The 25,675-nt window shown below is 46.3% G+C and overlaps 1 protein-coding gene across 1 annotated transcript; it reads right to left on the reverse strand.

The window, feature by feature from the left end:
• Positions 1–402: 402 nt before the first annotated feature.
• LOC136580766 (neural proliferation differentiation and control protein 1-like) lies at positions 403–15,397 on the reverse strand. Its single transcript, XM_066581600.1, has 9 exons — positions 15,039–15,397; positions 13,207–13,338; positions 11,076–11,174; positions 9,709–9,888; positions 8,539–8,605; positions 7,491–7,569; positions 857–927; positions 684–774; positions 403–607 (listed from the first exon to the last, which is right to left on the reverse strand). Exons 1-9 carry the CDS (start codon positions 15,085–15,087, stop codon positions 551–553), a joined length of 825 nt encoding a protein of 274 aa, XP_066437697.1. The 5' UTR covers positions 15,088–15,397; the 3' UTR covers positions 403–550.
• Between the last annotated feature and the right edge of the window lie 10,278 nt (positions 15,398–25,675).

Genomic DNA, 25,675 nt, shown 5'->3' on the forward strand with positions numbered 1-25,675 from the left:
AGGGTATAAGATCTCATGTAATCTGTAATAAAGTGCGCAGTTTTTTCTCCCGTGTGAGGAGCTAGACCAGACTCTTGTGTGTGGTGTCTCTTCTTACGGCCGGCAACGGGGCAAGTGGGGTGGGCCCGATTGGTGTTGCACTTAGAATTTTTAACCCTCATAGAGACAAGGTTGTTTCAAGCAGCGAATGACGAGAAGCTTGTGCGGGGCCGTCGGGGAATAGAAATAACACCCTAGACAGGTGGTGAAAACGGAAACAAAGCACAGTAGACCAATACATGGGAAATGCTTTATTAGTTAGTGTTAAAAACTTTTAGATTCTATTGTTGAAGGTTAATAAAGAAGATAACTTTAATGTGATTTAAGATGTAAACAAGAAGAAATATTGTATGTAACTGTATGCAATATCTGTTTATAATCTGCAAATAAACGAAGTTTTAAAAAAAAAAAGAAATAACACCATATCCACTACACTGACCGTTTAATGTACACAATCACTGGTAGATACATTTTATAAATGGCGCTTATACTGTATGTCCGCATTCTGCACTCACTGCTTGGGCCTGGACGGGTCAAACAACGGATTGTGGACTTCCAGCTCTCCTGTCTGTAGAGACAAAAGTGAGCCGTTATATGAAGGTGTGCCGCTCCATGACAGGACTGGTGCGTTACACGTTACTCACCGGGGCGAGTCCAGGACACTCGTAGATGGCGAATTCCTCAGCATCTCCCTCGGACTCGGTGGACAGCTGCGGGCACGGCTTCTTCTCTGCACTGCGGGGAGTAGCAGGAAATAGGTTAGACGCGGAGACTGGATGAAGCGTGCATCAACGGCCGTTCACACGTGGCTCCTCACCTCTCCTGTGCCTGGAAGTGCTTCTTCTGAGCGCTGTAATGCTGCTTGTACTGCGACATCTGATCCGCGGACTGCGGGGAAGGAAGAGATGGTCATACATAGCAATGGCCATAAAGCTGCACTGGGGTCCACAGCTGCTCCCCAAGGGTCCACCATCCACCAAGGACCAGTATTAACCCCTTAGTGACGGAGCTTTTTTGCTTTTTTCCATTTTTGTTTTCCCCAGTCGTCTCCACGACAGCACCAATTGAGAATGCCTCCTCCTGATAGGACAGGAACACACTGAGAGGTTAAAAGCTCCCCCCCTTCCCCACTTTCCTCAGTGTCTTCCTGTCCTGCCAGGAGGCAGGATCTCTGAGAGGGGCTGGTGGAGAAGCCAGCCAGGATTAATTACACGCGGATCGGAGGGCAGTGCGTCAGCCTGTCCTCCCTTCCAAGCCAGACGACTCCCGGGACGCCACATGGGGTGGTAATCCCCAGGCCAGGTTCCTCCTGTGGCGGCCCATGGGGGGTACAAAGCGGGAGCGTCAGTCCCCCTCGTCCTCCCTGCAGAGTTACAGCGCGGCGCTCCAGGAAGCCCTCCGATGGCGGGGGGCGGGGCGCCGCGTCACGTGTCCAGCGCGATGACGTCATTGCGTCTGCATCAGGAGCGGGGCTTAGTGCAGGAGCGCGAAAATTTTAAAAAAATAGGAACCTGAGAGAAGCCAGAACAGACCAGCACTACAGGTCGCAAGGTGTCTGCAGCACCGGTATAGTAATGAGTGCTCCAGCCCCAGAGACAGCTGAAACCTCAGCCTCAGTGGCCGTATGTAGCCAGTGCGGCAAAAAATACAATGCAAATATCCAGTGTAATGTGTATGGAAAAATTGCATATTTACCCGCAAAAAAATGCTTTATTTGTCAGGGGGATAAAAAAGACATCCCCCCCCCCCCCAGAACAAAACTCAGAAAATGCGTGGAATGCAGGATAAAACTGCCAGCTACGTACCAGAGGCCTCTATGCAAGGCATGCGTAGCTAGGCTAGTCAAAGAGGAATCGGGGGGATTCATGGAGGACGTTAGGAAGCTGGTGAAAGAAGAGGTTAGATCAGCCCTAACGTCACAGCTGGCACCGCCAGCGAAACGCCAGAAAAGGGCGTATGTTCCTGACGAGCCTTCCGACTCCGAGAGTTCTATCGGGTCGGAGAAAGAGGAACAGGCGGCCGAGGAGTCCTCAGATGAGGAGGACTACAAAAGATACTTATTCCATCAAGACGACTTAATGGAATTGATTAAGTCAGTCAGGGCTACACTAAAAATGGAAGAGCCCAGAGAACCACGTACCCTACAAGATGAGATATTTGGGGGACTAGGGGAGAGGCGCAAGCATACCTTCCCTGTCCACAAGAATATCACCAAAATAATCCAGAAAGAGTGGAGGAAACCAGACACAGGCTCCTTCTCCACTAGAGGGGTAAAAAGAAGGTACCCATTCGAGGAGGAAGTTTGCGCAAGCTGGGAGGAGGTACCTAAGGTAGACGTCCCAGTGGCCAAAGTAGCCAGGAAAACGACCCTGCCCTTTGAGGACGCCGCACAGTTAAAAGATCCCATGGATCGCAAAGCTGAGGGCCTTCTAAAGAAATCATGGGAGGCAGCGGCAAACATACTTAGGCCAGGGATCGCAGCCACTTGTGTGGAGCGGTCTCTGGGGGTATGGCTAGAACAGCTACAGCTACACCTAACCAAAAAGACGCCGAGGGAACAGATCCTAAATTCCCTTCCGATCCTGCGTATGGCAACAAATTTCCTAGCGGACGCTGCGGCCGAAACTGTCAAACTCTCGGCGAAAGCTACAGCCCGTCTAACTCAGCCAAAAGAGTGTTATGGCTGAAATCGTGGTCAGACTACCTAGCCTCAAAAAATAAGCTATGCGCCCTCCCGTTCTACGGCCAGTTTTTGTTCGGACCGGACCTTGACAAGATTCTAGAGAAGGCGGCCGACAAAAAGAAGGGATTCCCGGAAGAAAAGCCACAGAGAGGGAAGACCTTCTTCCGGGCCCCAGTGCAACAGCCAGAGGCCTACCGAGGCAAGGGCAAGACAGGCCGCTGGAGTTACCCTAAGGGGGGCAGAGGAAGGAACATCCTCTTTAACCCCCACCAGGGGGAGCCAAAGCAGAGACCCTGACGCCATCCCCATAGGGGCAAGGCTGGGGAGCTTTGTGGATCAATGGGGCGCGATTTGCGAAGGCCCATGGATCCCAAAGGTCTTACAGCAGGGATACCAGATAGAGCTGGTGTCCCTCCCCAGAAGAAAATTCGTTATCACGGGAGGCTCCAAACAACAGTTACACCTACTAAGGCAAAGCGTTCGGGACCTGCAACAACTAAACGCAATATCCCCCGTACCGCAAAACGAGGAAACCCAGGGCCATTATTCCAGGCTCTTCCTAGTAAGGAAACCCTGCGGGAAACAGCGGATGATAGTGAACCTGAAACCTCTGAACACCTGCATCAGATACAGAAAATTCAAGATGGAGTCCATCTCCTCAACGATAAAGTTGATTCCCAAAGGAGCCTACATGGCATCCATCGATTTAAAGGATGCTTATTTCCACGTACCGATCCACGAGGGGTCCCGGAAATACCTAAGGTTCGCAGTGGATATGGGCAAGGGAATAGAGCACCATCAATTCAGATGCCTGCCCTTCGGGATCTCCTCAGCACCCAGAATCTTCACCAAAATTATGGCAGAGGTAGCCGCCTACCTGAGGAAGAAGTCGGTCCTAATAGTACCCTACCTGGACGATATTTTAATAATAGCAGAGTCCAGAGAACTCCTAACGAAACACCTGAGGATAGTGCTAGAACTTCTCCAATCCTTAGGATGGATCATAAACTGGGAAAAATCCAGCCTAGATCCCGACAAGCAGAAAACGTTTCTGGGTATAACGCTCAACTCAGAATCGCAATGCTCCTGCCTACCCGAGGAGAAAATACAAAAAATCCGACGGCTAGTCAAAACCTTTCTACGGAGACGATTATGCACAATTCGGGAAGCCATATCTCTCCTGGGAAGCTTCACGTCATGCATTCCAGGAGTGGCATGGGCCCAGGCTCACACCAGAGCCCTTCAAGCCTCAGTCCTATCCACGTGGGACAAAAGGCAGTCCTCTCTAGGGACAAGAATGTACATCCTAAGCACGGTGAAAACATCCCTGCGTTGGTGGACATCCCCAGAGAACCTGCAGAGAGTTCATTGGCTACAAAACCCAGCCACTCACATCACAACGGACGCAAGCGCCTGGGGATGGGGAGTGCATGTGGGGAACCAGTTCTTTCAGGGCCCATGGCCTCAAAAGACAAAAGAACAGTCCTCAAATTACAGGGAACTACAGGCCGTATGGCAGGTCCTACAGCAGTTAGGGAACTCGCTACGGGACCAGCATATAAAGATACTGTCAGACAATATCACCGTGGTCGCCCATATACGACACCAAGGGGGCACAAGATCTCCTGCCCTGCAAAACATCGCCCAGAAAATTTTCCACTGGGCAGAGGGCCGGATCCTCTCGATCACGGCAACCCACTTGAAGGGGACGCTAAACCAAAAAGCGGACTTTCTCAGCAGGAGGCAAATAGACCCAGGAGAATGGTCTCTCTCCCTGGAAGCATTCAGAATCCTGACCAACCAGTGGGGGACCCCACTATTGGACCTGTTCGCAACCAGGGAAAATGCCAAAGGAAGCAACTTCTTCTCCCTCCGGCCAGGAGATCGTCCGACAGCAGTAGACGCCCTAGGCCAAGACTGGGGAGAGGGGCTGGCGTACGCCTTTCCTCCTATACCGTTTATCCCCAGAGTCTTACAACATTTCAGAACCCAGGTATGCACACTAATCCTGGTGACCCCCTTCTGGCCCAAGAGAAGCTGGTTCGGTCTTCTAGCAACATTGAGCATCCAGGACCCAGTCACCTTCCCTACCTGGACAGATCTTCTATCGCAGGGGCCACTGAACCATCCGAGCCTAAACAAGCTCCACTTAACAGCATGGCTCTTGAGGAATCCTCACTAAAAGAGAAGGGATTCTCAGAGAGAGTAGTAGAAACGTTACTGTCCAGAAGAAAAAAGACGACCCACCTTATCTACCAGAAAGTTTGGAGAAGGTTTTCCTCATGGAGACAGGGAAGGGATCGCGGGGATTCCTCTAATCTTAGAGTTCTTGCAGGAGGGCCTAGAGATGGGCCTCTCTCCAAGCACCCTGAAGGTCCAGGTCGCAGCCCTTAGCGCCATATGTGACACAAAGTTCGCAGACAACAGATGGGTCAACAGGTTCCTTGCAGCAGCAAATAGATTACGGCCTAGGCCCATAAATCTTTTTCCAGACTGGAACCTTAATTGGGCTCTAAGGGCCATGACAACGGTACCATTCGAGCCGATCGAAGCACTACCCATAAAAATGCTTACTATCAAGACCATTTTCTTAGTAGCCATCACCTCTGCAAGACGGGTTAGCGAGCTGCAGGCCTTGTCCATTCGCCACCCGTTCCTGAAAATCTCGGACACCAAATTAGTATTTAAAACGGACCCGGCATTTATGCCAAAAGTAGTATCACATTTTCATAGGTCCCAAGACATAATAATCCCCTCATTTTTTAGTAAACCTAAAAACGAGGAAGAAAAAACCCTAAGCTGCCTGGACGTTAGGAGAGCAGTCCTAGGCTACATAGAGGCGACAAGCCACTGGAGGCGGGACGACAACTTGTTCGTCCAGTTCAGTGGCCCAAATAAAGGGAGCAAAGCAGCGAAAAGCTCCATAGCCAGGTGGATCCGCCTAGCCATCATAGAGTCCTATAAGGCCCTCGGGAAGGAAATCCCTTTAGCTCTTAAAGCCCATTCTACAAGGGCAGTAGCATCCTCATGGGCCGAACATAGCTCAGCTTCGGTCGAGCAGATATGCAAAGCCGCAGTCTGGAAGAAACCCCACACGTTCGTTAAACGCTATAGGGTAAAAGTGCAGCAGGACGAGGACATGGCCTTCGGCCGCAAAGTCCTCTCGGCAGCAACCCCACCCTAGGGAAACTTTAGTTGGCACGTCTCAATTGGTGCTGTCGTGGAGACGACTGGGGAAAAAATAGATTATACCTACCCGATAATCAGGTTTCCAGTAGTCTCCACGACAGCACCCGTACCTTCCCCCCCTAAATTGATAGAAAAGAAACTATAGAATATAATAAAATATAATTTTTATAATAATAAAAAAAAAAACCCGGTTAGGGGAAAAAATTTAAGTTGAGCTCCTACCCCGGCAATTCGTTAGAATCCACTGAGGAAAGTGGGGAAGGAGGGGAGCTTTTAACCTCTCAGTGTGTTCCTGTCCTATCAGGAGGAGGCAATCTCAATTGGTGCTGTCATGGAGACTACTGGAAACCCGATTATCGGGTAGGTATAATCTATTTTTTTTCCTACTCCCTTTTAAAAAATCGTAGCTCCTTTATTTATCCATCGACGTCGCTGTATGAGGGCTTGTTTTTTGCGGGATGAGTTGTATTTTTTATTGGCACTATTTATTGTACCATATAATTTACTGAAAAACTTTTTAAAAATTTTAAGCGGAGAGAAATGGAAAAAAAACACATTCCACCATCTTTCAGTGCGTCCTGTTTCTACGGCGCACAAACTGCAACAAAAACAACCTAATATTTTTATTCTATGGGTCAGTACAATTACTACGATACCAAACTTATATAGTATTTTTTTTGCTATAGTACTTGTATTTTTTTTTAAGATATTTATTTTTTTCAATTATTTTCTGCGGTCATTTTGTGCGCGCGATAACTTTTTTATTTTTCCGTCGACGTAGTTGAGCAAGGGCTCATTTTTTGCGGGATGTCCTGTAGTTTCCGATAGTATCAATTTGGAATACATATGACTTTTTGATCGCTTTTTATTGTGTTTTTTTCTGGGAGAAAGTGTATTTCTGTAAAAAAGTGTATTTCTGGCGTTCTTTATATTTTTTTTTTTTGGACGACGTTTACCGTGCAGGAAAAATAATGCGCTACTTTGATAGATTGGACTTTTACGGACGCGGCGATATCAAATACATATTTTTATTTTATGATTTAGATTTTTTAATAATAGATATGGCAAAAGAGGTGTGATTTAAACTTTTATAACTTTTTTTTTTAACAATTAAAAAAACTAGATAGTGCCGCTACCTCCCTCCATACACGTCCTGCAACAGCAGGACGTAGTTTTACTATAGCCCCGTCACTAAGGGGTTAAAGACCTGTTCACATTGTGTTTTATGCTTAGCATATCCGCCTGGAAAAGCTTCAGACGTGCTAAATGGACAGACGCCATACAGTCACCTCTTTCACCCACGGAGTAAGCTGGAGTCCGTTTATAAGATACGTCATGGTCTTTTCCGGACACCATTATAGCATATGGGTAACAGATATCACTGTTAGGCCTCCTTCACACACGCGTAATATGAAGGGAACCCCAGTATTTTTTATTATTTGAAGTATAGAAGGAGACTTAGGAAGCACGGACTCCATGCTGGGGGTGACCTGATGAAGGATGAACCCATGGTAGCACTGGCAGGCCGTATGGCCAACCCTCCTATAGAGTTCTATGGGCAGTGTGGGCCATGTCTTACCCTCTGGCATGGGTGCTGCCTGCTGCCTTTATACGCTGTATACGCCATCTCCTGTGCCAGCCGCACCTCTTTTTGTAACCTGAATAAACAAGAGAGAATATCCAGTGTATTATATTCTGTATGAGACCGGTACGGAGCACTGAGGATGGCTGACGGCGGCTATTCCTCCTGACAAACCCCCTCTACAGACAATACCACACACGTACACTGACGTGTCCTCAATGGGGAGAAGGAAAGAAACTGCTGCCAGACCCCCCTCTGTCCCCCTACCCCCAACCAGACCCCTTTGTTCTACTTCTCCAGACCCTCAGTCTCCCATCTGCCAAACTCTTCTGTCCCTTCCTCAAGACCTGTCTGTCCCTTCCTCTTCCAGACCTCTCTGGCCGCTCCCCCTCCTCCAGACCCCTTTGGCCCTTCCCCCTCCTCCAGACCCCTTTGGCCCTTCCCCACCTCCAGAGCCCTCTTTCCTCCTCCTTCAGACCTTCCTGTTCTTCCCTTCCAGCTCTCTTTGTCCCTCCTTCAAACCCCTCTGTGCCTCCCCTTCTCCAGAGCCCTCTTCCAGACCCCTCTGGCCCCTCACGCTCCTCCATACTATTCTATACCATCCTCCAGAGCCCTCTTTCCCCCTCCTCCAGACTCCTGTGGCCCCTCCAGACATCTCCCTCCCCTCTTCCAGACCCCTCTTGCCCCTCCAGACATCTCCTTCCCCTCCTCCAGAGACCTCTCCCCTCCTCCTTCAGACCCTTCTGTTCTTCCCCTCCAGCCCTCTCTGTCCCTCCTCCAAACCCCTCTGCCCCTCCCCCTCCTCCAGACCCTTCTGACCCCTCCCCCTCCTCCAGAGCCGTCTTCTCTCCTACAGGAACAAAGGTTCTGGTGGCCCCCAGTACATGTGACAGCCCGCTATTCTCACCATTACATGTGTGTACGGGCAGCTTTATTGCTCTACATATCATTAATTTGTCCCTTGATGTCACTTATTTCTTGCTTAAGAATTTTGTATTATAAAAACCAGTCTATTATATACGGCTCTTCGCCTTGCGGCACGCACCTGTACCAGCACAGCGCCACCACCATGACTCCAGAGACAGCGGTCAGGCTACAGATGACGATCAGAGCTGAAACAGAAGAGAATACACAATGCACTGATGGAGGATACACAATACCTTACTGGCGCGTCACGGGGGGTCTCGGGGACCGTCGCTAATAAACTGGAATTATTCTCTAGCATTCTTAAAGGTCTTCTGTCACCACAGCACCGTACACTAAGTAAGGCAGCTCTCACGCCTGCGTTGGGGTCCGTTCAGGTTTCTGGTTCTCTGCTCCATTTTTGGAGGAGAGAGATTGAAAAATAAAAGAACTGAAAAAGAATCAATCATTTTTTTCCCCTATTGATTTCCATGGGGTTTCAAAACAGCGGAAGACAAATGGAAAGGCTGCAGTTGGCTGTAACCTAACACGGCCGACTGCGCTAATGTGCCTGTCCGAAAAACGGAGACCTAACTGGAAACAAGCAAACTGAAGCCTTTCTGTTTGTTTTACGTTTTTTTGAAACCCCATTGAAAAGATCAGCTTCCCCCATGATCCAGCGGTGTCCCCCTCTGAAGTCGGCGTGCGGCACGAGATTCAGACTCTTTCCAGAGTTCCGTACACAGGATATTCAGAGTTCATTTTTCATGCTGGGTTCAGTGGCTGAGAGCGCTGGATCACAGGAGCGGGGGACTATAAAAATTACATCACCCGGCTCCCTGTCACCTCCCCTAACAGCACCATAATTTAATTTTCGGTGCTGGGGTAACATGACAGGTTCCTCTTAAAAGAGTTGTACGATTTACAAGACTATGGCAGCTATAATGCACAGGCAGCGCCACTCTAGTGCACAGACTGCATTTGGTATTGCAGCTCACTGCTTTGGCATGGAGCTCGGGTGCAGTACTCCATGTAGTTGAATTGTATGCACCTGTGAGGATCTCATCTGCATTGGAGGCTCCGTTGCAGTTTCCATAACAGAAAACCAAGTCAAAATAGCGCAGCATGCTGTGCCACTTGTTCCAGTAAAACGATGGACTCCGTTACAGTCAATAAAATCCATTGGGCACTGCTGGTGTCACGTGGCAGATCCAGCACTGCCGTGATTCATGAGAGAACAAAAACCCGCTATATACGCTCATATGAGCGCGGCTGAAAGCACGCCTAACAAACAGCAAAGAGCAGGAATTACTTTGCGACATTGTCTGGTTCATCTCGCTCTTCCCCCTCTGGCCCAGCCTCCGATCCTTCATCTGAGGCGATGATGTTGAGGCAAGCAGTGACGGGGTGCGGGCATCAGAGCTGCTTTGGAGAAGTTTGGTTTTCTCCCCAGTGGCTGTAGGTAGTGGGGGGGCAGCAGCAGCCGTGGCCACTGCAAGAGAAAGACAGCGAGGATGAGAGGCGTTGGGTCTCACCTGTAGGCCTTGTGGATAGATGTGTGGCAGGCGCCATCTACAGGGAGATTATACTTGGCTGTGATCATACAGATTTCATCTCACACTCCAGAAACGTGTTCATCTTAAGAAGCTGACACAAGTGATCTGTTATCCCTATCTGTTGCAGATGGATGTAGTATATTACACTAGATGGGTGTAGTACATTACACGAGATGGATGTACTATATTACACGAGATGGATGCACTGCATTACACTAGATAGATGTAGTATATTACACTAGATGGATGTTGTATATTACACTAGAAGGATGTAGTATATTACACGAGATGGATGCACTGCATTACACTAGATGGATGTAGTATATTACACTAGATGGATACAGTATATTACACTAGATAGATGTAGTATATTACACGATATGGATGTACTATATTACAAGAGATGGATGCACTGCATTACACTAGGTGGATGTAGTATATTACACTAGATAGATGTAGTATATTACACGAGATGGATGTACTATATTACACGAGATGAATGCACTGCATTACACTAGGTGGATACAGTATATTACACTAGATAGATGTAGTATATTACACTAGATGGATAGAGTATATTACACTAGATGGATAGAGTATATTACACTAGATGGATGTACTATATTACACTAGATAGATGTAGTGTATTACACTAGATGGATGTAGTATACGGTATTACACTAGATGGATGTAATATATTACATTGTATGGATGCACTGTATTACACTGGATTATGCTAGATGGATTTATTGTATTATACTCGATAGGCTAATGGTGACTGGAGAGTTTTCTGAATATTTGTAAAGAGTCTGGAAGTGGGAAAACGGGGTCTACAGGCTGTTGGAAGGTGACAAAGATGCTACATCTTCACTGTATGTATTTTAGGAGATATGGAATATAGCTGATTTTGCATTGACACCTCATCTTCCGTCGGGTGCAGTAGCGTATTTGTAAACTTGGTGAAATCTTGTCCACTTATGCACAACTACTTGTGCTGGATGTGACTTCCTATTGTTTGAGAAGATTCTACATAATTACAGATTCCTATATTTACATGTATAGCTGATGTCTGAAAGGCAATTCTAACTCTAGGACTGCTTCAGTATAAGCCCTTCATACTGACCTGTCCCTAATATGGTTATTCTACGTCCTTTGCTTAAGCTGTATTCTTGGATCAAGTCGATCACTGAATCGAGCCCCATGATCTTCAGTCTCCTGCTCCCTGAAAGAAGCAAGTGGATAAACATTGAGCGATTCTGGTGCAATTTACAGTTTAAGGTTTTAGGTTCTAGTCATACTTCCATACTAGGACTCCAGAAGATCAGGTTTTGGCTCTGCATCTATGGCTCTTACATTAGTTGACATCCTTACCAGTTTTCTCACATTTTAAGAAGTATTTAGGGAGTATACCATACCTGGATGACTCCAGACAGTCTCTCATTCATCATCTCAGACTAATTACGGTACAGATGTCCTCACACAGAACAAATTCATCATCACGTTGGAGAAATCCCGTTTTACTGCATACATTTGTACATTTCTGGGATTTGTTAATGTCCCTCTTCCTGTTGGAAGAGAAATATCAGAAGATCTTCATGGAAGTTCAGAATCTACTATCTCCCTCTTGAGTGAAGGTTCAGGCGGCGATGAGGCTTCTAGTCCTCAAGATATCCTCCCTGCCTGGATGCTTATCCTTAGGCCTGAGCCTATATCAGACTTCTTCAGAGCAACTTTCTTGATTAATGGAACAGAACTTCTTCCAACCTGGAGATGTTCATGACCACTTCAGAACAGCCCAAAGTGTATCTCTAATGGTGACTGCAGAAGAACATCCACGATGAGCTGTCCACGATGAGCTAGACCAGCACTGGTGGTCTAAGAAAGAATTGCAGGTCTCTTCCAATGTGAAAGTTATGCACCATTCACCTGACTCTCCCTCCCCTTCATCATCTTCTTCATGATCGGAGGGCTCTTGTCCAGATACACAACCTGGGATCAGTGTTTCAGCTGAAGAAGCATCACAGAACCAGGTCTCTCCGGTTCATCGATGCAAGTTGCCTTATCAAGACTGGGGCCAAAAAGACCCTTTCTAATATCAGAGGAGTTTACATCCAGGGGACTGAGAACGTCAAAGCCGATTGGCTCAGAAGAAGCTTCTTAAATCCAGCCAAATGGAGCCTTCACCCAGACGTTTTTCTTGACATCATCAGAAGGTTTTATTGTCTGGAACTGCATGTTATGGCAATCGGGGAGAACAAGGAGATACCCAGATTTACTTCTCTCTTCAAAGGAGATCATCCACACCATCTGGATGTTCTGTCGATCCCTTAGAAATACACGAAAATCTATGTGTTTTCTTCCTTTCCTTTGATAATGGGACAGTAAAATCTTGGAGGATTGCGTTTCAACATTTGACAACCTTCCATTTTGGTTCCATTAATCATTAGCGTCATTACATACTAGGCCAGTCATGAGTTGGTATGATGTTGGGGGGGGGGGGGCGTGCATGTAATTGGTGCGTCATATTCAGTATATCTGTATTGCACTTCCTTTGAATAAAGCAGAAGAGTATTGGGGGCTGATGGATAACATCCGTCAGTTCAAATACATATATTCATGCATGAAGCTTCTCATTATAACAATCTGGAGCAGATCAGTGAAATCTTCTGGAATATGATTTATTCCCATAACACCAACATTCAAAATTCTTCAAGGTTTCAGTACAGGACTTAAGGTCCACTTCTCAACTATTATTTGCTTTTATAAAGGGAAGTTCTGTAATATTATAATATGCTTGTGAAATGATGCTCTTCTATGAGATAACTGGTCTCTTCTTGGGATCTGCCATCTGTGTTAGAAGGTTTGGTGCAACCTCCATTACAACCCTGAACTGAACTTAAAATGTGTGTCCTTGATCCCTCTATTCCTTGTGATGACTCAGCCAAGAGGGAGCCAAGGGGAGGAATTGCAGCCCTTTCTTGAGCTCAGAGTCAATGAAGGTCATTGTAACCTTTATATGGCGCATCCTTCTCAGATACCTTCACCCAATTCCTTAAATCAAAAACTTTCCTCCAAGATTTTTTCAAACTTCCTGAGGGAAACAAATTAAGTTGCATCTTCCTGGCATTAAAAGGGTGGACTTTACATATCTTCACAAAGAATGCAGGACTTCTCACCCCTATTCTTGCAAATCTGACTGACTCCCTATTGTTACAATTCATGGACCCTGACAGAGGAAAGATGGACGACCATACCTTTTAATTCACATCTTCCCAGCTTTGATTCCTCATATTCGGTTGTGCAGGGGCCACATTTCTGGCTGCCTGGAGGACACATCTCTCTGTTCTTCATCACACAGTCTAGGTTTGATATACACCGGCCGTGAACTGCGAATAAAAGACACTTTATACATAACGCACATTTTACCGCGTTAAGGAGATGAAAATGTGGACGCGCGATAGTGGTGTAGACAAAAAAAAAGTTGGAGCCCCGCAGCAAAAACTTAAATGGGCCCCCCATTATGGCTTTCACTTTTGCCACCCTAACCCAGGACAGAAGGGCCCGGTGTTTGTTTCTCATTCCACTCCCTTTAAAATGATCCTTGGGCCAATCCTCTACCTCTTTTGTTCGCTAACAACACAGTTTCTCTTTGCAGGAAGGTCCTGGTTCTATATACGTCATCACTGCTTAGTAGCAAAAGTAATGATATAATCACAGCTGGGGCCTCTCTCTCTCTGAGCCCCATAGCAGTCGCATGGTCTGCCACTATGATACGTATGCTTCTGGTGCCATATATGTACCCTTAAATGCCCTCTGCAGAAACCAGGAGTGCACTAGAGAGCAGATGTTAGTGATGACTATGTATTCTTTTTATATCTCATTGCGCCTACATAATTTAGTTTTTTTCATTTTTTTCACAGTTACTTTTCAGCATTTTTATCCTATAAGAGGGTTTTATACATTATTGGTGTCCTTACACATTTACAATTACTGTACATAAGATTAATCTGTGCACAGGTTGCTGGGTCCACAACAGGCGCCATAGACCGCTCTAGTGTCCTTCCTGTACCCACCAGTGTTTTGGGTGTAGATCCCTACATGTTTGCAGTTACTTTGCCCTTTCCATCCCACAATCCACTTTGCTTGTGACATATGTGGAAGATCATCGGGGACTCTGACACCTGACATTAAAGCGAGGCAGCAGCTGGGTATAACAATCGCCGTCCTGCTCCTGATTGTGCCCGCTGCTCCTGGCAGCACCCACGCCATCACAGTGCCATAATTACTTACATAGAGACTCCTGGATTACTAGTAGATAGAACATGACACGGATAACTGTATAGCCTATATATTCATTAGAGGAGATCTCCGTATTGGTGTAAGCACTACTTGTCCCAGAATACAAGATGTTCTGTGTAGGCGCTGAACCTGCGGAATGTCATGCATCCTGAGAGCTAACAGCAAATCAGCAGGATCATATCTGAAGATGCAATGTGGCTCAAGCAAAGTTGGAACATGTCCGTATTACAAATCTGTAAAATGCGCCTATAGGAGTCTTTGCACCCATGTGCACCTAATTGGACGGTTTTATTCCTTGTATAATGGCACGCTCCACTCTACGGCGTATTCTACAGGTTGCTTCCAGGGTAAAGCACGGTCCTGCACGGAGGGACCACTGCAGGTCCGTAATAAGACCCATCGGCATCAGCTATAGCCTTGGTCTGATATCTATATTTATATTACTAGGTGGGTGGACACAGGAGTATACAATGCAGGGAATAAAGGAACCACCTGGATGTTTGCGCTCTGCCCATTGCATTGTAGGAGATGTAGTTCATCACGCCCTGGATGGCAGATTTCCCGTTTCCATGGCACTTCTCATAGTTTCGACCCTGGTTAATAAGGCATGTGAGCGCAGAGGAGATAACGCACTTTTCTTATTACATTCTGCCCGGGGATGACGTTTTTTGCGTTTCCTTGGTAACATCATCACAGACTCAATACAGGAAATATTAATGAGGAGATGGGGGGGGGACGGAGAAAGAGCAAACAGGTAATAAAAAACCTAGCGCAAGAGGCGACTTACCTGTGACGGCGACCAGGAGTAGAATCAACGGAAGTCTTGGGATCACCATTCTAATACATGAAGACGACCTCCGATGAGACAGTAGCGCAGTGCAGCAGTCGCATCAATACGCAACACGATGCTGCGTAAAAGTGCCCCTACTGACCAGCCGGACACCTACATACGTATACCGTATACCAGGGATCTATAGGTGCATGCGACAGGTGGGCGGCGATGTCCGGCAGGTACGAGGGCGCTGGCAGTGTGCTACACAGGCTCTACACACACTATATTAGCATGAAGTGAGATAACGGTCTGCGGGAAGTCGTAGCGGTTGCTCATACACAATTATTCTGCTGTGCGTCCCTTACTGCGCCGCGCTCTGCTCCTCTGTTCCACATGACGCTCGTGAGCCGTCTCATCTGTCTCCAAGTCCCCGTGAGGAGGGGATTTATCTCTGTCTTTATGAATGGAGCGATGCGTGGGAGGGGATGCGTGTGCAGAGCCTAGTGTCATCCATGCCACAGGCCAATGGGAGACAGCAGAGGATCAATACGGATTTATACAGGCAGCGTCTTCTGGGTCACACCAGGCGGATTTACTGCGTCTCTTCTGATTGACATGGAAAGAAAAAGTGCGGAGAGTATAGACAACCCTACTATCACATCCAAGCTGCTGCTCTCTGTTATCAGACGTCTCAGGCTGTCCCACACAGAAGTGTAACCGATACCGTGTTGAGCTGAGCAGGAACCGCAGAGTGAGTGTCAGGAGGCTGCAGCGAGCTGTGTGCGGAGAATAGAGGGGTAAGAGGTGGTTCACTAGAAGCGCTCTGTGGGGGGCGCTCCGGGACAATACAAGGACTGCAGAGCCAGATGAAGATCACCTGTTTGAAGAGCAGCTGAATAGCAACATCTGTAATAACAAACTGCTGCGCCAGTCTTTTATCATTGTAAAATCACTCTCTAATAGATTGTTTGTCAGAATTTCTCACATGTTTAAGACCTCTGCTTGCTTTCAGTGAATAGAAATGTTCTTCTAGATATCCAGAGATAGAAAGGGGGTACAGATCTAAGGCTGCTGCTCCATTGCAACTTATTGCATGCCGTGTCCTCCAATGCCGTCTTGTAGATGTAGCCCTGATTTCGTTCTCAGAGTCAGTAATGGGCCTCATTACCACCTTCCTGCAGTTTTTTCTAATATCTAATCTCTGTCTCCTCCCTTTCAGTTTCATCCCATTGCTTCTAGTCTTTCCTTGTACAAATGAGAATGGGGCTGATCCCTCTGATGAGACCTTCAGGTATTTGTAGACCGCTATTAAGTCTCCTCTTAGTCTTCTTTTTTGCACGCTAAACATTCCCAGATCCTTTAACCGTTCCTCATAGGACATGATTTGCAGACCGCTCACCATCTTGGTAAGACCGTCTGCACACGGGCGGAAATCCCGCGGCGGGATTTTCCGCAGGATTTCCGCCACTGGAAGCCTGCATAGAAGTGCATTACAATACGCACTCCTATGCAGACGGCCGCGCAAAATGTCGCGCAGCAAACAAACCGCGGCATGTCCTATTTCTGTGCGGGGCTCGCAGAGCCTCGCACAGAAACGTCACTCACCCGGCCGCCGGCTCCGGTCTGCGCATGAAAGAGCCGGGGCCGCCAAGCGCGGGTGAGTACGCGCTCCTCCCTGCAGGCGCTGGGGTCGGGTCCCGCGGCGAGAATTCTCGCCGCCGGATCCGACCCGCCCGTCTGCAGGCGGCCTAACTCTTTTCTGAACTTGCTCCAGTTTGTCTATATCTTTTTTAAATCGGGGTGCCCAGAACTGGACACAGTATTCCAGATGAGGTCTGACTTAAGAAAAGTAGAGGGGGGATAATTATCTCACGTGATGTAGACTCTATGCTTCTCTTAATACAATTACGTTTGCCTTTTTTTGCTGCTGCATCACATTGTTGACTCATGTTCACTCTATGATCTATTAGTATACTTAAGTCTTTTTCACATGTGCTGCTGCTTAGCCCAATTTCTCCCATTTCGTATGTGCTTTTTTTATTTTTTTGCACAGATGTAGGACTTAGCATTACTCCTTGTTAACCCCTTCATGATGCGGCCCTTTTTTTCCATTTTCGTTTTTTCCTCTCCCCCGTTAAATAATCATAACTCCTTCATTTATCCATCGATGTTGCTGTATGAGGGCTTGTTTTTTGTGGGACGAGTTATATTTTTCAATGGTGATATTTTATGTACCATATAATGTACTGAAAAACTTTTAAAAAATTCTAAGTGGAGTAAAATGAAAAAAACAAACAAAAACGACATTCCGCCATCTTTCAGTGCGTCTTGTTTCTACGGCGCACAAACTGCAACAAAAACGACATGATAACTTTATTCTATGGGTCAGTATGATTGCTACCATACCAAACTTGTATAGGTTTTTTTTTTTACTATACTACTCTTTTTTTTTTTTTAAAGACATTTAATTTTTTTAAATTATTTTCTGCGGTCATCTTCTGCGCGCAATAAGTTTTTTATTTTTCCATCGACATAGTTCAGCGATGGCTCATTTTTTGTGGAATGTCCTGTAGTTTCCGTTAGTACTAATTGGGAATACGTACGACTTTTTGATCGCTTTTTATTATGTTTTTTCTGGGATACAGGGTGACTGAAAAAGTGCATTTCTGGCGTTCTTTATTATTTTTTTTTTTTGGCGACGTTCACCATGCGGGGTAAATAATGTGCTACTTTGATAGATTGGACTTTTACAGATGCGGCGATACCAAATAGGTATTTTTATTTTATTATTTAGACTTTTTAATTATAGGTATAGCAAAAGGGGGGTGATTTAAACTTTTATTACTTTTTTTTACAATTAAAAAACTTTTATTGCTCTTTTTTTAACTTTACTTTTAAGTCCCCCTGGGAGATTACAATACGTGATTCTTTGATCGCTCCTGCAGTATGACATAATGCTATAGCATTACGTCATACTCCATTCTGACAGCCAGCCTATCAAGCCACCCCACGGGGATGGCTTGATAGGCAGTCTCTCAAAAGCAGTCCTGGGGCCTTTCAGAAGGCCCTCGGCAGCCATGACATCCGCATGGCTCCCATGATCTCACCGCGCGGGGAGGGCGGCGAATGGGACCCCCGAACATCGTTCAGGGACTTTAAATGACAGCGGCATTTAAAGGGTTAATAGCCACGAACGGCCAATTGCGGCTATTGCCTGCAGTTGTCAGCTGTACTAAACAGCTGACGCCCGTGCTGTATGCAGAGAGGTCACCCCGCGACCTCTCTTCATCCATACCCTGATGCTCCAGGACGTAAATGTACGTCCTGGAGCGGGAAGGGGTTAAATACCATTCTGTTAGTCGCCGCCCACTTTTCAAGCTCTTCTAGATCTTTTTGAATACACTCTCTCTCTTTTCTCTAGTGTCAGCGATCCCTCCTAGCTTTGTGTCATCTGCAAATTTTAATATATTATACTCAATTCACTCCTCTTGATCATTTATAAAACTGTTGAACAACACTGGGCCTAGGACAGAGCCTTGTGGTACCCTGCGTGACACATTCTTCCACTTGGATGTGCAGCCATTTATGGCCACTCTTTTAGTACGATCACTCAGCCAGTTGTGAATCCACCTAACAGTTGCCTTGTCAATCTCATATTTAGACATTTTTTGTATAGTATGGTATAAGATACTTTGTCAAATGCTTTACTAAAGTCAAGATGTACTATATCTACCGCATTTCCCTGATTAACCCAGTAAGTGATTCTGTCAAAGAATGAAATTAGGTCCAACTGGTGTGACTTTTGTTGTACACCCATACTGGCTCTGGTTAGTTACTCCATTTTCATCCAAGTACTTGCATACATGCTATTTAATAATTTGTTCAAAGACCCTTCCCAGTATAGAAGTTAGGCTCACAGGCCTGTAGTTTCCTGGATCCACCTTCTTCCCTTTTTTGAAGATAGGGACAACATTTGCCCTTTTACAATCCTCTGGGACTTCTCTTGTTCACCAGGAATTTTCAAAGATTATGGCGAATAGTTCAGCAATTACCTCAGCTGCTTCCTTTAGTATCCTAGGATGTAATTCATCTGGACCTGAAGACTTGAATTCATTTAAATTAGCCAAATGTTCCCTCACCATCTCTCTGCTTATAGATAGCTTGCATTCTTTTATTCCCCAAAGCACAGCGAAAATCAGTTGATGTTACATCTACTTTTTGAAAGAAAACAGATACAAAATATTTTATATTGTATAACTTTTTAACCAATTCACCATTTTTATCCTGTAAAAAATCCTACAGCATCTTTGACTTTTCTTTTGACATACCCCCCCAAATCCTTTTTTATTGCTCTTAGCCTCTGTTGCAAGCCTCAATTCATTATTAGCTTTAGCTTTTCTGACACTTGCCCTACAGTTTCTGCAGACTGTATAATACATATTAGGCTGTGTTGGGTGTTTTTGCTGCGTTTCTAAATATCAGCAAAACAAAACGAAAAAAAAACCCACCTCCCTGCTGGCTCGCTCAACAGGGAGGTGGGGGCGGCTGGAGGAGATTTCACTCCTCGCTCTCCCCGGCTCCTCTCCATTTACTTAACACAGCAGCGGTTCAGTACTGAGCGGCTGCTGTTTACACTGAAGATCAGCGTTTAGGATATTACGCAACATAAGGAAAATGAAATGTTAAATGAGACGCAAAGTGACAAAGTAAACTCTACATTAATTGGCCATGTACATGGGATGATTAGCGCTCAAAATTTGTTCGAACAAATATGAGCGATAGTCGTCCCGTGTAAATGCGAAAAACACCCCACTAACTATTTGTTCACTTTTTTGTTATCGCTGACTTTCAGACAGTATAAAAATCATTGCTGGATCACTGAATTCTCCCCACTCAGCGCTTCACATTCTAATGTGAGTGAGAAGCCCGCAAAAAGCAATCCACCGGTGTTCTCTGTCAGTCTAAACGCTCTGCACGAGCGCTAACGACCTTAGTGGTGACGTCAGCGCTCATGCAGTCATTTCAACAGCAGCACTACCAATTTCACCACTTCAGTGGGACGTGTTAGGGAAATGCAAAGCTCATCAAATTGGAACCAACTCCACAGTCCAAAATGAATAGTCACATGCAAGCAGATAAGAGCAGCTTAACCCCTTCCCGCCCCATGACATAAGGGTACGTCATGGGAGCGGGGTACTTCCCGCAAAATGACGTACCCATACGTCATAGGGATAGCGCAACATCATAGCAGATCTCGCGCTACCCCGCAGCGGGAGACGGCTGTCACTAGTAGCCGGCCTCCCACTGCAACAGCGGGGGGCATCGGCGATGCGACCACCCGCCGTTAGATCGTGGCAGGGAAAGGGTTCACAGAGGGAGCGCGCTCCCTCTGTGACTTCAGCTGGCTCTCACGATAACTGGTTGCTATGGCAACAGGACGCCAGATACCGGCGTCCTGTATTGCCATTGCCTAAGATCGCTATAGTAAGCGATAAGGCATGGCAGGAGAGAAGTCCTGCCATGCCTTATCGTAGCGTTCATTAGTGCTGTACTGTAAGTCCCTCAAAGGGACGTAGATGGTGTAAAAATAAGAGCAAAATAAAGTACAAAAAATAAAAATGTAAAAAAAAAAGTTAAAAAAACCCTTTTCGATGCTTTTTCTCATATTAGCGTAATTTTAAAAAAAACAACACTCTTTTTATCCTGCACGGCAAGCAGCGTTAAAAAACGCTAAAAAACTGAGGCAAAATGCTAATTTTTAGCATTTTGCCTCCCAAAAAATGCAATAAAAGTGATTAAAAAAAACGTATGTACCCCAAAATGGTACCAATAAAAACTACAGCTCATCTCGCAAAAAATAAGCCCTCATAGAGCTCTGTCCATGGAAAAATAAAAAAGTTACAGGACTTTGAATGCAGTGAGTTTAGAAATAATAATTTCCAAAAAATGGTTTTTGTGGAAAAGTGGAAAAACCTAAAAAAAAAATAAGAATTTTGGTATCGTTGTAACCGTACCGACCCGCAGAAAAAGATGTAGTGTGTCATTTATGCTGCATGATTAACGCTGTAAAAAAAATCTATGGTAGAATTGATGCATTTTCTCTCCCTACGATCATAAAAAAACTAATAAAAGTTTTACAATATAGTCTATGTACCCAAAAAATGGTACCAATAAAAACTACAGTTCGCTACTCAAAAAACAAGCCCTTATACGGCCGCGTCGACGGAAAAATAAAAAAGTTATGGCTGTTAAAAAATGGAGATGAAAAAATACCAAAAATCGTTTGGTCCTCAACGCCAAAATAGGCCATGTCCTTAAGGGGTTAAAGAGTGCTTCTATTTAAAATGCATCAGTCTTGATGCGCCTTTACTTCTCCATGCGCATAAGACCACGACGTTTTGACCTGCGCAGGGGTCTTTTTCAGGTTAATAAAACATGATACAATTTATACAAATCCTACACCAATCACTGCTAACATAATTAAAAGAACACTCCCACTTACAGATGTCTCCGATCTTGAGACTCGCAAACACAGGTGCAGGACCACGATGGCGCTGGATGACCCCTGAGAGACGTATCATAACGCAGGTTCACTCTCCCGAGACCCAGCGTCTATAAGAGGCAATTGCACATGCGCGGGCTCACAAGCGCTCGCGTGACTTCATAGGGAATGAAAGACCAACATCTAAAGTCCCGTTTAGACACAACGATTCTCGCTCAAAATTCGCTCAAAACCGTCTTTAGAGCCATAACTGTTGCGTCTAAATGCAGGGACATCATGCAGTTTTCGTGCATGATTCATTCCTCGCTCAATTCTAGTTATCACAGTCGGCAGTACTGATCAGATTCTTTCAGTTCATGTCCCGCTGGTAGTTCACAGTGGCACACAAGCTGTAAGCAGAACAGCTGTATTGTTCGCCGAGCGATAGTGGCAGTGTCCTGCTTCACCTGCATAGCTCTTAAGTAGCTAAGTAGCTACTATAGACTATGCAAAGATGATCGCTCAAAACTGTCACTCAGAATATCGTTTGAGCGACTTTTGAGTGATCATTAGAGTTGAGCAAACGTACTCTGCCAAGCTTGAAGCTCGTTCAAGTATTAGTGTACTTGATGGTGCTCGTTACGCCGTGTTCGACCCTGCCCCAGTTTTTGGCTCCTCCCCGCGGTGACGTGCCTATTTTGGCCCCTCCCCTCTGCAGCTCGCGCCAATGCAAATTTTTTGGCAGGGAGGGAGAGAAGGAGAGAAAGAGAGGAAGGGAGAAAGAGAGGGAGGGAAGGAGAAGAGAGGGAGGGAGAAAGAGAGCGAGGGAGGGAGAAAGAGAGGGAGGGAGAAAGAGAGGGAGGGAGGGAGAAAGAGAGGGAGGGAGGGAGAAAGAGAGGGAGGGAGAAAGAGAGCGAGGGAGGGAAAAAGAGAGCGAGGGAGGGAAAAAGGGAGGGAGAAAGAGAGAGAGGGAGGGAGGGAGAAAGAGAGCGAGGGAGGGAAAAAGAGAGCGAGGGAGGGAAAAAGAGAGGGAGGGAGGGAAAAAGAGAGGGAGGGAGGGAGAAAGAGAGCGAGGGAGGAAAAAGAGCAAGGGAGGGAAAAAGAGAGGGAGGGAGGGAGAAAGAGAGCGAGGGAGGGAGAAGAGAGGGAGGGAGAAAGAGAGGGAGGGAGAGAGGGAGGGAGAAGAGAGGGAGCGAGGGAGGGAGAAAGAGAGCGAGGGAGGGAGAAGAGAGGGAGGGAGAAAGAGAGGGAGGGAGAAAGAGAAGGAGGGAGAAAGAGAGGGAGGGAGAGAGAGAAAGAGAGGGAGAGAGTAAACTGGGTCTTATGCGCCAATGTGGAAGGTGCCTTGTATCCATAGTGACTCAATCAACAATATTGGCGTCCGCACTGCAAACCTTACATTACGCGCACGCTATCTTCAGATCTCATGATACTATGCCCGAGTCGGAAGCAAAGGCAAACTTCATCACCATGGTAACCCAGTGATACACAGCTTGGTTATTACCTAGCCTTACATGGACAGCATGCCCACTTACATATATCCCATTGATTACAGACATCATATGCATTTAAAATACTTTATTTGATCAGAACTGATAATTCTTACAACGCCTCACTGAGACTTTTACAGAGGTATACTAATTAACCGTGGTAACAGCAGAGATATATATACAAGCCAATATATGTAGAGGACCAATAGATTACTTCACCTATACTATTGCATAAGACTACTCGAATATCATAAATCTGGTCTATATATATTACCACTGTATAAAGACATGATAGTATAAAAATACATTTAGAACTGTGGGAGTATCCAAAGTAACAGCAGGAAGATGTGGTCCCAAAGGACAGAGCTGATAGAGAACTGTGTATCCCTGCATATGTTGTCCGATCCTTACAGGGGTAAGCCGGCCATAGTATAGTCACTGCGCAAGCATGGGATCTGCAAAGATATATATATACACATTTGTTACAATTCTTTTTATCCTATCGCAATGATGCGACACAAGATTATGCTGATGCTCACAAATCGCAGTGAATAAAGATGCGATTTTGCTATTTTCTGGCGGCAAAATAGCGATCGTCCATGTGGAGTCAGCCTAAGAGCTGCGCCTGCAATTACAATTGTCGCCCACTACACAGGGGTCGGAGCAGCAGCTTTTGCTCCGACCTTGATGCATCTAAGCATACGCTACCTGGAAAACCCATTTAATACTCGAGTACTGGTCGATATCACCTGAGAACGCCAGGGAGCTGGGAAACATGTTGGGTGGCTCACAGCAGTGTTTTTAGCAGTTTGTTTGGCTGAATTTTGCACTCTGCCATGAGTGCTTGTTGTATGATCCGCCTTGGTACTGGGGAGGGAGTTAGGCCCCCTGTCCCTGTGCTATAGAAAGCGCCGGCCCCGTGTCCACGAGCAGAGAATCATTGCGATTCTCCGCGGTCAGCCGGCAATTCGCAGCATGCTTCGATTCTCCACCGTCAGCCTATCTGTCAGATAGGCTGACAGCGGACATCCGTCTGACGCCTCCTGCTCCCAAGCAGCGGCTCCTGTGGCGGAGATCCGCTGTGGGATACCGCAATGCCCGTGGACATGGGGCCTTAGGGTGGACCCCCACTTGCGTTTTTCCTGCGCGTTTTTTTTTACACGATTGTCAATTGGACTTTCTAATGTTAAAAACGCATCGCACGAAAAACGTGATCCTTTGCCCCTGATTGTGATCATATATTTCAAGCATTTTCCTATACACAGGAGGGAGTTTGAGTCTTCCAGTCATGTCCCTGGGAAATAGCGCTGTCATCTCCAGCGCGTCTTCTTGCAGTTCCTGGCACTCTTCTCCTGCTTCTATTCTGGTCAGGGATTGAAAATCCCCGCCTCCTGAGAGCGCTGTCTCTAATTGGCTGAGCGCTGTGACCAATTAGAAGCAGCGCCCAGCCGTCATTGAATGACAGCCTAGAGCCTCCATGATGAAGGACTAGCGCTGACCGAATGGCTTGGAGGCCAGCTATCAGTACAGGCTTTCGCTGTCCATGACTGTATTCACGTGACGACTCTATTGTAAAACTGGTGTCATATTTACCCCCGCACTAGTGCACAGCGGTATCAGAGTGTGGTGTTTGTACGTGTGGTGCACACTGATAAATACAACGCCGCCTTTACAGGGCAATGATGTAATTTCTCTAATGGGCTGCAAAACTCTTTGGTGCAAACAGCTGTGGAAAGCGGTCCCTGATCTCAGCGGGGCTCCTGAGTCACAGGGGGCCACACTGCATTATTACTGACATGTGCAGCTCTGAGCCATTCTATCAGCGGGAGCACGACAACATGGTGATGCACCATCAGTTCTACAGTCTGGACGGGGTAATCTGCGAAGGTGTCACTGCGGACAGTCGGTAATAATCTGATGGCTTAGTATAGGAGAGGGATGTATCACAAGGAAGACGGGATATTCAGGGTCCTAGAACAGCGGGGTGATAACCCTGTGGGGCTGTAATGGAGACACATCAGCTGTCCCCCGGCTTACATTTCAGCAACTTTAGTGCCATCCTGGCCTCCGATGAGTTATAGACCAGAAACAAAATGAAACAATGGGCCGGGCTCATATGTTAGGACAGGTTCACATGTTAGGACAGGTTCACATGTTAGGACAGGTTCACATGTTAGGACAGGTTCATGTGAAGTGAAGTTGACACATTTGGATGGGTTCACACATAAGGCTGTGGTCACACAATAGGCAAGGCTCATGTGTTAAGCTTGGTCACATGTTAACCCCGGATTATGCAATAGGCTGGCTCACACATCATTAAGCAGTTTTCACACATTAAGCCGGATTCATTCCCTTAGGCGAGGTTCACACATTATGGCAAGCTCATACATTAGGCCAAGATTCACACACAACGATTATCGCTCACAATTCACTCAACGGCAATCTTTTGAGCAATAATCGTTGTGTGCATTTACACGCTCCGAGAACTGCTGTGTTCTCGGAGCGCTCAGCTGGTGTCCTGCTAAGCGCTCCGAACGGGGTATACAGAAAACAGCTGGAGTGCTGTCTTCTGCATACTTCTGCTGTATTCTCCGAGAGGGAGACAAGCTGAAACAATAGTATCAACGGTATCCCATTGAGAACTCTAGTTAGCTGAAAGTTAGTAATGAGCAAATAGCGCA

This window comes from Eleutherodactylus coqui, chromosome 10 (genome assembly GCF_035609145.1).
Source record: "Eleutherodactylus coqui strain aEleCoq1 chromosome 10, aEleCoq1.hap1, whole genome shotgun sequence".
Taxonomy (NCBI): domain Eukaryota; kingdom Metazoa; phylum Chordata; class Amphibia; order Anura; family Eleutherodactylidae; genus Eleutherodactylus; species Eleutherodactylus coqui.

What these genes read in the sequence shown, in the direction of transcription:
- LOC136580766 (XM_066581600.1), bottom strand. Translation starts at nt 15,087, where the DNA reads ATGGTGATCCCAAGACTTCCGTTGATTCTACTCCTGGTCGCCGTCACA. An exon ending in GAACCAGACAATGTCGCAAA is followed by an intron (nt 8,606 to 9,708) that starts GTAATTCCTGCT and finishes CTTCTGTTTCAG; the next exon opens with CTCTGATCGTCATCTGTAGC. An exon ending in GTGGCGCTGTGCTGGTACAG is followed by an intron (nt 7,570 to 8,538) that starts GTGCGTGCCGCA and finishes TTGTTTATTCAG; the next exon opens with GTTACAAAAAGAGGTGCGGC.